A 13,341-nucleotide genomic window follows, 5' to 3' on the forward strand; every position below is an offset into this window, starting at 1 on the left:
CTGTATCAGAAACCCTACATATAATGCTTCATAGCCACCTATTGATATTTTGCACTATATACTGCACCAAGTCTAGTATTTGCCCTTGCAAGAGCTGCATGCCCTGAATTCAGTGAAAATACTTGCACAACCGCAGGGAGCACACGCTATTTAAGGCATTATAATATATAGTCATCCCTTTGAAAGAATGAGTATGGCCCCAACATTAGTTTAGATCACAATTTTAATGTTTAAAACCCACAGTGGTAACAGAGAGATCACAGAACTTCATACTTTTTTTTTTATTCTTTATTTACACACAGAAACTGAAAAACTGCATCGTTTATTTGGATATGAGCAGCACAAAGTATGGTGATGTTAGCAGGAGCAAAATATTACCAATGACTCACTTCAACAATCTATTAGAGACGAGCTCGTATCAAGCATACATCATTCAAACAGTATTGTTTATACTGGATCTGGGTGAGCCTTAACATACCTTGGGACACTAAAACCAGGTTTCTATAAACAAGTTAAAGTTCAAGTCTTGTGGAAAAATACCTTTACAGTTTATATTTTGTTGGCTATAACACTGAAAACAAAACATACACTTGTATTCATTTGAAAAGCTCTGTAGAAGTGACCACATGTGGGTTTTTTCCCTCAAATTTGTGCTCACAGTAAAAGCAAACAGTATTTCAAGTTTCATTTTCATAAAAGACCATAACATAAACATGGAAAAAACATACAATTATTTTTAGATGCATTTCTCAACCTCCATATTTCAGCAATCCTGAATAAAACATGTTTCTGTGCTTTACCAGCAGGAAAGTCTACACAAGGCTCTTGACAGAGGCACTCTCAGGACATACTCAACCCTCCCCTCCCACCATACTCATCCCTGGACATGCAGCTATCCCACAGCCAAAATACTGGTCTCTGCCCGCTGATACAATAGGATGCTCAAGCAACCCCTGGCTGGGGATGCTCTTGTCATCCTCAGGTGCTGGTGTTGTGGTTGTGTGATAGCCACATGCCTGGGTCTGCAGCAGAGGAGCAGCTCAGGACTCTGCAGGAAGGGAGTGGGCTAGAAACGGCACAAACTTCCCTGTCTGCTGCCCGCCCCTTGTTTGTAGTACTTTTTTTTCTGGACTACAGGCATTTTTGGTGGCTGAAAATGGAAATGCAGAATTCCTGCCCTGACTTCTGTTTGTACTGGTCAGGTAAATACATGCCTGGACACAACATGGCATAATGCTGGGTCAAACTGCTGTCTGCAGTTTGCTCTGGTTTCTTCATAAAGCCTTTTCAGCACTTTACTACCAATTAACCTCAGCTGAAGAGGTAAGAAGTACCTGCGTACCTAAGGGGTACAAGGGAGATATTTTACCCAGCAGGAAAACTGGCTAACTTGCTGTTGACAAAACAGGGGGTCGTGCACTGGAATTAATCCTAAAAATTTCATTGGAGCTTTTATTTCTCTTTTCTTGTTACATTAGCGATGTAGTTATATATAATTTCAAGTTTAGGATTTAACATGTGATCTCTTGGGAAAAAGGAAAGGATACACATTTCGCTAAGACAGAAGCTAAAGTATTTGTATTCCTATTAAAATTATTTTTCATATGCAGAGCCTATTTCAACACTTCTATATCATAGGGGATAAACAACTGCAAAAATATACAGCATCCTATTTATTTACAATATATATATGTACATAAAAATGAAATTTCCTACAATACAACACAACTGCATAGATTTGTCTTCAGTAACATAGGCATGTGTACAATTTGTGAATTCTAGACCTTTCCAGCCCTGTACTTTTTATTAATTCATTATCTTTTTTTTTCACAGTTTGTTACAGAAATCCTTACATTAGATACAAATAAAACATTCTTTGTGTAAGTTATAGGAAATAAGGATTTTCCTGATGCCAAGGGCTCTGGGGAATTGTTTAAGAAAGCACCCTGGCGCCAGGCGATAAAGCATCTCGTGGAGCTGAGTACATTCTGCTGTGCCTTTCTCCTACAGGCACTGGGGTGGGACGGTAGGACTGGAGGTGGGACACCACCACATGGAAAGAGTTTAGTTTTGACCAAGATGCTCTTTAGCCTTAATGTAAGGTTCAAGCAAAGAAACTTACTCATTTAAAGATAAGCTAGAGATACCATTAATTGTTACTGTTAATACTTGATATCAGAGAGAGATGTGGTGCTTATGCATTGTAAGGCAGATGTACAGACTCAACCCATGTATCATCCAACCTGCATTTGCACGTGTGACCTGTTGCAAACGGAGCACAAGCCGTGGGTTGGTATGTGGCTCAGGAAAGCAGCCCTCGGGAGTGGATGGGCATCCCAATCCCTGACTTTGCAGGGTGAGACTGGCTGCTCTGCCCTGGGCCAGGCACCACTCAGCCCATCTCAGCCCTAAAAGGTCTGAGATTTGGCATTGGCCCTCTGACCAGGAGCAAGCATCACACAGAGAGGTCGCTGCTCCCGAGATGCTGTTCCCAAATAACAATTTACTGTGTTTTACTTGCTAGGTGTGTTTGCCATCAGAGAAGGGCAGCTGTACTATGCAACCGTCAGGGTGCTTTAAGCTCATGACTATTTTCTTTGCAATGTGCTGTGGACTAGGAGCGGCAGTAAAGCCGTCTTTTACGTGGGATTAACACCTATGATCTTATTAGGAGCCCCTGCTTCTAATTAGTCCTTCCTTGTCCCTTACCACTCAATTGTTGCTATTACGCAAACAAGAATTAAAAACTATTTTGTTGTAGTTATTAGGAGCAATTTTCCATCCAGTCTATAACATTTGCAGTGCTCACAATAGTGATAAACTCTCTATGAAAAGAAAGCATGCTACCACCTACTAAGTAGATACGGTACTCTGGATCCTATTAATTTAACAACAGAGAAACTCCTACAGCATTTCACTGTGCTCTTAAAATCCTAGCTAAAATGTGGGACTCGTACATCGTTGGCTACAAGTTCACTATTCCAAATGAACTGAATAACAGCAGTACATTTTACAGATAACCTCATACAAATATTGTCATCCATCACTGATGTTGACAGTTACAGCAGGGTCTATTGCATTCTGTTAAGAATGTATAAACCTGATGAGAAAACAAAAAGCACGTTATTTCACGTTCATTACCACAGACATCAATAAACACATGATTCCTTTCCATAAATATCTATAAATATGATGCCAGCAAATCAGTCTCAGCAAAATTCCCTCTTTTTTTTTTTTTTCTTTTTTTCAGAGACCCAGAAGCAAAGTCTGTTTAAAGACTCAATATTTTGGGTGTCTATTTTTCAGTATCTAAGATATACTTTGATAGTCCAGTAACTTGGGTAATTTCACTCCATGCACACACCCAGCTCGTTCTTCTCCCTGTTTATCCAGTAAAACTCCCATATACAAATAAACTGGGAAAAAGAAGAAGGCAGAATAGCAAAGAGAGAGAGAGATAGTGATGGAGGAAATTTGGGAAGATGCAAGGAGCAATCAGTCACCCAACAGCTCTTCCAGCCGAAGGAAGATGGGTGCCAAAACTCAATGGCTGGTATTTTAAATAGGGGACTACAGACCATTTGTGGGAATGTGGGAGGGAGATGTCACAGATGTGACCTTGCTGGGACCCCATGCAGCAGATCAGACCTCTAGCTCATACACGGGTACTTGAAAGTTGCTCCCAGGATCTTCTCTCTCACAACCCCCTGATGCACAGAGCTGCTCTGCTCATAAATCAGTAGTAGAAGGATGAAGAGGGGAGGAAAGCAGGAGAGCCCTGGAGCATCTTGAGGATAACACTGTAAAGCCTTCTCAGGTCTGAGTTAGGTTTTTCAGGATAAGATCCAGAGAGATTATAAGGCACCTCAAAACCTGAAACGCAACCCCAGCAAGCCGAGTCAGAGAACAGAGTGAGATGCTGGGCTCCTGCTGCAGTGACCAGGGAGTGTTGGATGCCTGCAAAAGGGGAGCCACAAACTTACATCCTGAGCTGGGAATATGCCTGGAATGAGCTGCGAGATGGCAACCTAGCACAGGTTCTTCTCTCCAGAGCTTGAATACCTGGCCTCGTAGGCTGTGGTATGGACTTCTCTGGGAATAAGGGCAGGGATCAGTCTCATAAGGAGCCAGTGCAGAGAGAAATGGTGACCTGCACCATCGCAGGCAAGGGTCTGAGACCAGCTGCAGGAAAGCTCGGACCTTAGCCCGGGGGTCCCAGGGAGCTCAGCAGTTTGTGCGTTAAATGCTGGGCTGTGGGGTACTTGGGAGGAGGGACTCTGCACTGGGGACCTTGCTGGGAGCCTGTCAGTGAAGGTCTGAGGGCCAGAGGAACACAGAATAAGGGAACTCCGCTCTGCAGTCTACCAGGTCACTTTGATCCGAGAGAGGAGGCTTCCAGTTTTGTTCTTGCTGCTGGGCTACTCCAAGGACTTGGGCTGCCTGTGGAGTCCACTCTGCCGTATTTTTGGATCACAGTGGAGTACTGGCAGAGCTGGGCACCTCGCTGCCTACGGTGAGGTACAGATCTACAAGTCTGGGTTTATTAGGCTTAGTTTCTGCAGCATGAATGCTCTGCATCTCGATGCCCAAATTCCAAAGAAGGCCCCAAACTAACCTCTCTGGATGTTACTCTTAGAAGCCAACTTTCAAGGTCCTGAGAAGTGCTCTGTGGTCTCTCAGTGACTTCAAGCCATGCAGAACAAGGCAATGGCAACTGAGGCAATTCAACAGCTCACAGAAATCCCAAGACCCCAAATTCTTCATCCCTAACCTTAAAAAGAGCAAGCTGCAATGACAGGTTCCCCACAGCCGATGACAGTCTCCTTCCACAGGTTACAACGGGAGTCGGCAATGAACCAGCTACTGGGAACAAGAGAGTCACTGCATACTGGCAGGTATGGTTTGAGCATTCCGAGGGCATCATTCCGCCCTCAGGCATGAAGCAGGGCTCCCTTTAGCCATTGGTTCTTTCAGTGGAAGCTGGGTTCATATTTTGAGACACTTTTTAGCTCACATGGTGAATGACACAAACTGAAAACATTTATGCTGCTGGCAGTGCACTAACAGAAGATGTCTGCTCAGGATGGGTAACAATCACCTGCTTAGCATTTCAGTCTCTACAAGTAGTTCTCTACACCAGCTATAAGGCATTAGGCAAATGCTTATTTTGTGGACAACAGATGCAATTTACAGTGTTTCTGCTAGTAGTAATTGAATGTCTTGTCTTTAACTATCAGGGAGAATCAATGAGAAATGTAAATGAAACATTTTAAATATAAAAAGTGTTTCTGGTTTTTTTTTTAAAGAAATGTTGGATTTCAATTTCCATTAGAAATCTAGCAGTTTGGCAGGGTGAGTCAAATCCTGCTCCCACTGCTGTCAAAAACCCCGATGACTTCAGTGGGAGGAGGGTAAGACACAAGGGAGGAGCCTATCTCAACAAGGTATGTACACATGAATCCCAGAATGGAAAAGACATGAGGTATGATTAAATGCATAGGTTTTGATAAAACTGGAGCTTGTCTCTTTTTTTTCTTCCCTTTTTTTTTTTTTCTGAGGGATGTGGGGCATTAGTAAACAGCTTAATGCTGAAGAAAGTAGAGACTTCCTATGGAAATCTCCGAGCATCTGCTTCTCGGAGATTCTTGAGCTTGACTTCTTGTCAGGCTCAAGTACTCATAGTTTGGGATCAAGTCTAGTTCTGGTCAGGCTCCAACTGAAGTGTGCCAGGGGAACGTCTTGGTGGCTGTCTTTTTCCTGTGCCCTGCACCCTGTTACAAAGACACACACACACATACAGGTCTGTTCCCCAAAACCACAAAAGGGCCAAGCCCTGGGGCTGGTTTCCCCACCAGAACATTAGAGAGAAGCACCAAATTTAGGACCTATGCTTATAAAATGCTCTTTTACGCTCTCAGAGTGCTTTTTGTGCACATATCCAGAATGCTACACTTAATCCAGTGAGGCAAATGGTGCATGAAACAGCAACAGAACAAACCAACAAACTGACAAACCGGATGGGTACAGTTGGAGAGCAGCGTTCTGGCTAAAAGACGGGAGGGAAAGGGTGTGAGCGGACATCACTCCAGTTGGGATTGATAACAACAGGCGCTGCTGCTCTAAAAGAGCAGAGCTTATGACTGAAAGGCTAAGGATAATAAAGGAACAATGCAATTTCATGGGTGGAAGAGGGGAAACAAATTAATTGTGATGAATTCCTATGAGCAACGCTCTATACAGTCTTACAAACAATTAACACAGACTCAGCGCTGATCTGATAATGCAGTATTGGGGGACAGAGTGATGGGAAAACGGGTCTGTTTTCTAACAGTATTTTCAGTACTGGATAATGATTATTTGGATTTGATTTGAGTAAACTCACAAAAGATGGGATAGATAACAGAACGGATGGTTGCGATTTTGGTGTGTAGCAAACAGGGGCGTCTTCAGAAGGAGGTGAACTTCAGTGGCCTTCAGCACTGCCTCCTGATTGTACCCAGTCATAGATGACCAAGGGAATGCTCACTAGGGAGAACAATACCCCCAATGCCAAGAAAAGAGAAGCCTGCAACAAAGAGGAGAGAAAATTAATGAATTACAAGAAAAGACAATTAATTCAACCATGTTAACTTAAGGAGATTTACAGGGTGATGTATCAAAGTTATCAGCTAAAATGGGATAGCATTTCTGGTAGAGACAAGACTCATAGATAATTAAACGGATTAGCATCATTTATCATTACTCGCTGAACACCAAAACCAACTTTTTTCTCCCTTCAATTCACCTCTTAAACATTGATCATCCCTGAAGAGGATTAAGTGAGATTGTTTTTAGGACCGATCGGCTCTGCTCTTTGCAAAGCCTCACAGAAATACATATACTTTTCCCACTGGAAGAGTCCAATATGTGTCCAATATGTGTCCATCGAAGTTCAGCCCTTTTTTCTTGGAGTCTGTGGATGGATCCACAAGTGAAACATGGATTTCCTGCCTGTCTGCTCAGGGCAGGAAGGCATCTGACCTTACGATGCTTCCAGCGCACACCCTGGGAATAGACAGGAGTGTTGCACCTTTTCAGCTACAGCTCCTTCTCGGACTCGCAGGAAATCTTTCCAAGGCCATTCCCATTTGCTCATGCATGCCAAAGGACTAGCATGTCAGCTGGCTGCTTCTGCTGGAAGCACCCTAAGTCTGACTCAGGTCCATTAAAACCACGTGGAATACCACAGAGTGCTTTGCACGCTTTATGGATCAACACACAGAAATGAAGGAAGCTTGCTGGGCTGAAAGGTTGCTGAAGCAGGCTGGAGGGGTATCTGTACCCTGCTGACAGCTACAGCTGCTGCTTGCCAGCCAGGGAAAGAGCCCTCGCCCCACAGGGAAGGGTCCCCCAGAACACACAGTGCCCTGTGTGGTATGGCCCCTTCATCAGGAGATCCCCAGGGTGAGCAAAGGGGAAGGGCAAGAAGCACGGCTGCCAACTGACTGTAATTAGGAGGGAAAGTAACGTAAACCAGCTCACACATATGTTCAGATTAGGTACACTTTGCATCTAGCGCGTTACAAGCAAAGAAGCTTAACATGACCCAGCAGTGTGCGCTTGCAGCCCAGAAAGCCAACCGTATCCTGGGCTGCATCAAAAGAAGCGTGACCAGCAGGTCAAAGGAGGTGATCCTGCCCCTCTACTCTGCTCTCGTGAGACCTCACTTGGAGCATTGTGTGCAGTTCTGGTGTCCTCAACACAAAAAGGACATGGAGCTGTTGGAGCGAGTCCAGAGGAGGGCCACGAGGATGATAAGAGGGCTGGAGCACCTCCCGTATGAAGACAGGCTGAGAGAGTTGGGGCTGTTCAGCCTGGAGAAGAGAAGGCTGCGTGGTGACCTCATAGCAGCCTTCCAGTATCTGAAGGGGGACTATAAGGATGCTGGGGAGGGACTCTTCCTTAGGGACTGTAGTGGTAGGACAAGGGGTAATGGGTTCAAACTTAAACAGGGGAAGTTTAGACTGGATATAAGGAAGAAGTTCTTTACAGTGAGGGTGGTGAAGCACTGGAATGGGTTGCCCAAGGAAGTTGTGAATGCTCCATCCCTGGTGGTGTTCAAGGCCAGGCTGGACAGAGCCTTGGGCGACATGATTTAGTGTGAGGTGTCCCTGCCCATGGCAGGGGGGTTGGAACTAGATGATCTTAAGGTCCTTTCCAAACTTAACTATTCTATGATTCTATGATTCTATGATAAGACGAAAGAGTTGCGCTGATGGGAAAGGAATGCATACCCAAATCCTCTGAGTCAACTTTGATCCATCCTGCTGTTTAATTTTTAAATACAACGATGAAGGAAGAATGAAAATCAGCATGTTGGCAGAAGTGACCCCTGCAAAATTCAAATAAATGAGTCTCGTTAGCTGTCAGCAACAGCTAATTATTGTGTTGCTGATTAGCAACAGACTTTTATTAGTACTACAAAAAATGAGGATACTGTACCTACAACTCCGAAAATATCCTTCATGCTTGGGATAAAAATGACTAGCAGGTTGATGATAACCAAAAGAACAACAGTAACCAAAACATGACGGCATAAGTCAAATTTTGTTTTTCTAGCCATCTCAAATAATGATGAACGCACCTGTAAGAAGAGAGAGAAAGAGTTCTGTGTCAGGAATAGTCTACAAGCCAATTCAAAGCTTCCCATGTTTATTTTAACTGGTTCTTCATGTGCCGACAAGTGCTGCATAGAGCTGTCAGAAATTCTGGGATCTCTGATGTAACATCCTTTGAAAAAATCCTTAAAATCAATTTGATATTTCAAAACTATAGCTATACATGCATCTGCAGCAGGATACTCCTCTCTTTCCAACGTACCTTTGGGATCCTTCAGCACTTAAAAATGAACTTCACCTCTGAGCCTGCTCCAGTGAAGTAATGTGAAGTAAAAGAAGGCACTTGTGGTTTCAATTTAAAACAGATTTAAGACCAAAAAGCGATTAATTTATTTCCTGCAGGGAGAACTTCTCCAGAAGTTGGTGGGAGCCTGGTTCAGGAAAAGACTGATCCAAGCTCAAGCTCTTTTTATAGCTGTCACATCGCTGTCTCTGCAACTGCTGGTCTGTGGTTTGAAGTAACGCACCGTGTACAGCTGTTACTGACTGCCAAACCGTGTGGAGCTTTTTTACTTACAGTGAAAAACAGCACCGGCACCGTGAGTATCACCGCAACGATCACAGCCAAGCGCACGGTCAGGATGAGGATGTCATCTTTGCTCTGGTACTTGTGAAGCAGATCTGACTGCACAGTGTCTATGGGAAGACGGTAAGGTAAGTGTGCTAGCAAAGAGGCAAGCTGTTCACAAAAATCATTGCTTAACAACAGCCTTCTTGAACAACAAGTGATTTATCTGCAAACAAAAGAGTATGGAATGAAACGTTCTTGAGTTAAAACAGCGCTTTGAACCAAATCCTAATGATCCCATTATTCCAGATTAATCCTTTGGAGGCCTGATTTAGGAATGCATCTTAATTCAAGACAGCACATGCCTAAGTCTAAGGTAATTTTCACTGTAGGAAAGACAACAGTGAGACATACACAAAAGCTTGCTTACATATATACATATATAAAAAAATAAGTAAATTGAAATAAGCTATTTCTAATTAGTTCCGTGGGCTTTTTTTTTTCTAAGTTTCAAATGATATAAAAATAACCACATGCACGGCAACTGCTGAACTTAATATAAACTACAAGGTTTTGAGCTAAATTAATCTCAACAGCAAATAAACCTCCAGTGAAAAGCAGTGCCCCTGTTCTCAACCAAGAACAAAGCCTATCTGGGGTCAGCTCTCAGTGGGATGCTCTGACATTTGCCTCAAATCCCTCAGCAGCTCCTCCGAGGGCTGCCCTGATGGTTTCTTCTCTTGAACCTGCCACCCCCCAGCAGTGCCTGCAGCTTGGCCCCAGCAGCCAAGAGAAATCATGGGGGGTGCCTAACGTGCAGGCACTGGCAGTGTTTTAACACAACCTCCTGCCAAAATGGTTCCTTGCAGCTGCGGAAAACAGCGCAGAGCGGGTCTGTGTGTGCTAACCAACAGGAAAACCAAGTTGCTGAGGGACCTATGTGTTTGCTTTGCAACTTTTTAATATCTAGGAGCAATAATCTAAGGGGGCGGCTCTTAAGCACACCACAAAACATACTCGCTGCCCCATTTTAGGCTCATGTTTTGTTTCTGATTGCTAATCTTAGAAAGCTGCTGGTAAAACATCACAGCTCTTAAAGCAAAGTCCTTAAAGGGAACTCGGCAGCCACGTCTAATTTAAAATCTTTGGCACTTGGTAAACCTCATGTATTCCTGGAGGCAGAGGGATCTGTCCTGCGGTGAAATGCCTGTGCTCCCCCCAGGACACCCTTCTGGTGAGAGATCATGGGTCACCACCACCTACACAGTGCTTGAATTCCCACCAGGAGAAAGAAAACACTTTCCCACCTCCCTGCAGATTAGGAGTGGGGTTTTCAAGCCGGGCACATGCACAGCTTCTGCAACACAGAGCTTACTCTGCTCCTGTAAGCACAGACTGCAACTTCTGTACCGCTCACGGACTGCAGCCAGGTAGGAAGTGAAGGGCAAGGCTTACAGTTGAAGGTCTGTTTTCCTTTCAGCTAGATACACCACAGAGCCCAACCACACTGTGACCTTTTAGGGGAAGAAAAACACCTCTTTTCTGTAATTCTGCAATGTAAATATAGTCATCACTGCAACACTTTCGAGAACACAGCAAACAGACAAGTACTATTGGTGTGAAGAAGAAATGGCCACAATAAAAATGTTCTTACCCAGTTAAGGGTAGAGAAGAGGGTTAGAAAACTGTAAGTGAACATATGAAAGGTAAGGTCTTGTCAGTCTCAAGGGAAAAAAGGATCAAAGTGGAGGAATTCTGTATTCCTTCAGTGTGTTCTTTGCTGCCTGCCATGGCACTGGCCATTGCAGAAGCTGTAGCAGAGCCGCACAGCTTCCACCTGCAGGCTCTTGGCGCTGGGGAGCAGGGACGCCTGATGTGGGGAGAGGCACACGAGACACCCAGGGATTCCTCCGCCATTCCCCCTTGGGAGGGCCAGAAGGACGCAGCCCCTACCTCCTCCATGGACTCCAGACCCTCGTCCTTGAGGGGCGTGGGAGATTCCCAGAGAGGAGCGCCACGGATCTGCCTCCTCAGATCCCTGGGGCAATCACATCAGAATCTCCTCCCTGCCAAAGCGAAGGGGTCCGTGCTGATTTACACCAACTTGCTCCCCGGGGCCGCTAATTTGATGCGTTTCTACGAAAACGTGTTAGATGGGAGCAGTTGGATGAGAACGGATGTGGTGGTTGTCACTTGCAGAGGGTTTGTGGTTTGATTGGGAAAGTTAGAACAGATGACCTCGAGTTACTTCACTGCATGCAGACTCGAGGCCTCACAATAAGAGAAAACAAATAAGAGATAAATACACCTTTGGGGAGAAAAAAAGCGCCACATTTCATATTTACTTATTTTCTTTCTCTTGCAATATGTGGCTCACAAGGAACGGTATCATGAATAAGAAGCTCGTAACAAAAAGGTTACTTGGAATAGGGTGGAGAAGACTGATGACCTGTTAGGGACTCTGACGTAAAAGGCAAACATCAGCTTTGTCATCTGTCTTGTAACCCCTTAATGGTCCATGGAAAAAGACACTACTTTTCAATATTCCCATTATACTGGGACGTGGGAGTAGCTTCCTGGGCAACACTCATGTTTTATCCTGCTTTACTTAATAATTTTGCCTTTAGGGCATACATGTTGTATCCTCTAGTGATACAACATAATTTGTTTGTGACTTGATATGCATGAAAAGAGACAGGGTGCAAGTCTCAAACACTGAAACAACCATCCTACGGCAGCTGAGCTGGGACAACTCTCAAAGCTTCCCCATCTTCACTGCCAGTTTATTTAATCAGTACCTGGAGGGGTCAGCTCTAGGGATGCAGGGAAAACATTTGATCCTCCACTTCTATGATAAAAGCATCAATAAGGACACAAAAAAGCTGTGATGGCTGATTTGATACTCATTTCCTGCTCTCAAATCTGTCTCATTTTATGCAGATATGCCACGCTTCAATCATTTCCAGTGTACACAACATTCAGGTGAGGACCTCGGAACTAAAATCTTACTGGGGCCCAGCTAATCCCCAATGCTGTTAAACCAATCTCTCCCTTATGTTTTGAATATGCCTTTTGCAAATAATACTTTCACTTGTGCTTTTCATCCATAGGGAAAAAGGAGGAAAAGATTTGTACCTTCAATATGAAAACCTTAAGGAAAATTATTTGAGTAAGTATTTTAACGTAAATAGATGGGGCTTTCCTTTCCAGCTGGGATACGCTATTGATTTCACATGTATTCCCTTTCTACTTTGATCAGTAAAGAACTGCATACTTACCATAGAAAGTCAAATAGCCAAATATGGCAGTCATAAAGTACATCATAAACATGGCAAAAAATGAGATATTTGCAACCAACTGCATTTTTTTCTGTGAACGGCTGGAGAAAGAAGAAACAAAGGAACACATAAAAATGGTTAGGCTGGATATTTCAATAGCTGTTTAAAAATTTATTAAACCTCTGAATAAACATAGTAATTCTGGAGAGACTCATGAATGCATTTTCATTTAAAACAGGAATCCGTTGACAGCTGCACAAGGAAGAGAAGGACTGGGTAAATGGACCCTACTTGGGGCTTAAGTCAAGAGATGGCGAGCCCACTCTGTGGCTCTGCTCCCTGGCCATACCTGCTTAAACAGTGAAGGGTGAAGCTGAGTAGAGAAGGATGGCCCTTAAACACTTCAGTAATTAAATAAAAAGGTCAAAATAAAGGAGAAGTAAAGTTATACAGAAGGGATTAAAACACATTCTGAATGTTTGCAAAGAAACATTTCTGTTCCTATGGGTAGCAAATCACGACTGTATGCAGACCACTGTAGACCCATAAAATAGGTTAAATGCAAACATTTCATTTTTAGATATTTGTCCTGAAATATTCACATTCTAGTACCTAATTTGACTTAAATTCCCACACAAATGCCCTAAATAGGCACCTGGGAACCTGCTGAAGACACTTGTCACTTCAAGCACCCATCAAGTGGCTGGGACCTGAGGGCACCCATGGGTCTGACTGACCCAGAGTCTCCCCTGGGGCTCCCCTCATGGCCCAGGACCCCACTGCACCCCGCCCCACCCCGGGCCACCAGCAATGTCAAAGCAGGGCCAGCCCTCAGGTCCCCACAGCCCTGGCTAGTGGAGGTGTCAGCGAGACAGCCGTACTGGCAAATGTCTTTTAG

General features: G+C 44.1%; 1 protein-coding gene across 6 annotated transcripts in view; it reads right to left on the reverse strand.

Annotated features, from left to right (window-relative positions):
• Nucleotides 1-205: 205 nt before the first annotated feature.
• SLC38A1 (solute carrier family 38 member 1) overlaps nt 206-13,341 on the reverse strand; it is a 43,089-nt gene continuing 29,953 nt past the window's right edge. The window contains exons 12-17 of one of the 6 annotated variants that reach the window (XR_003990473.1): nt 12,444-12,544; nt 9,175-9,293; nt 8,482-8,623; nt 8,274-8,371; nt 6,383-6,565; nt 304-3,100 (exon numbers count right to left, since the gene is read on the reverse strand). Coding sequence is in view for 1 of the 6 variants with exons in the window: in XM_030478749.1 (XP_030334609.1) it covers nt 6,464-6,565; nt 8,274-8,371; nt 8,482-8,623; nt 9,175-9,293; nt 12,444-12,544 (562 nt within the window). In the remaining 5 variants the exon portion in view is untranslated. Of the gene's footprint in view, nt 6,566-8,273; nt 8,372-8,481; nt 8,624-9,174; nt 12,545-13,341 lie in introns of all 6 variants that reach the window. The other 5 variants (XR_003990472.1, XR_003990476.1, XR_003990475.1 and 2 more) reach the window with 5 other exon arrangements.

The sequence above is a fragment of the Strigops habroptila genome, chromosome 3, assembly GCF_004027225.2.
Source record: "Strigops habroptila isolate Jane chromosome 3, bStrHab1.2.pri, whole genome shotgun sequence".
Lineage (NCBI taxonomy): Eukaryota > Metazoa > Chordata > Aves > Psittaciformes > Psittacidae > Strigops > Strigops habroptila.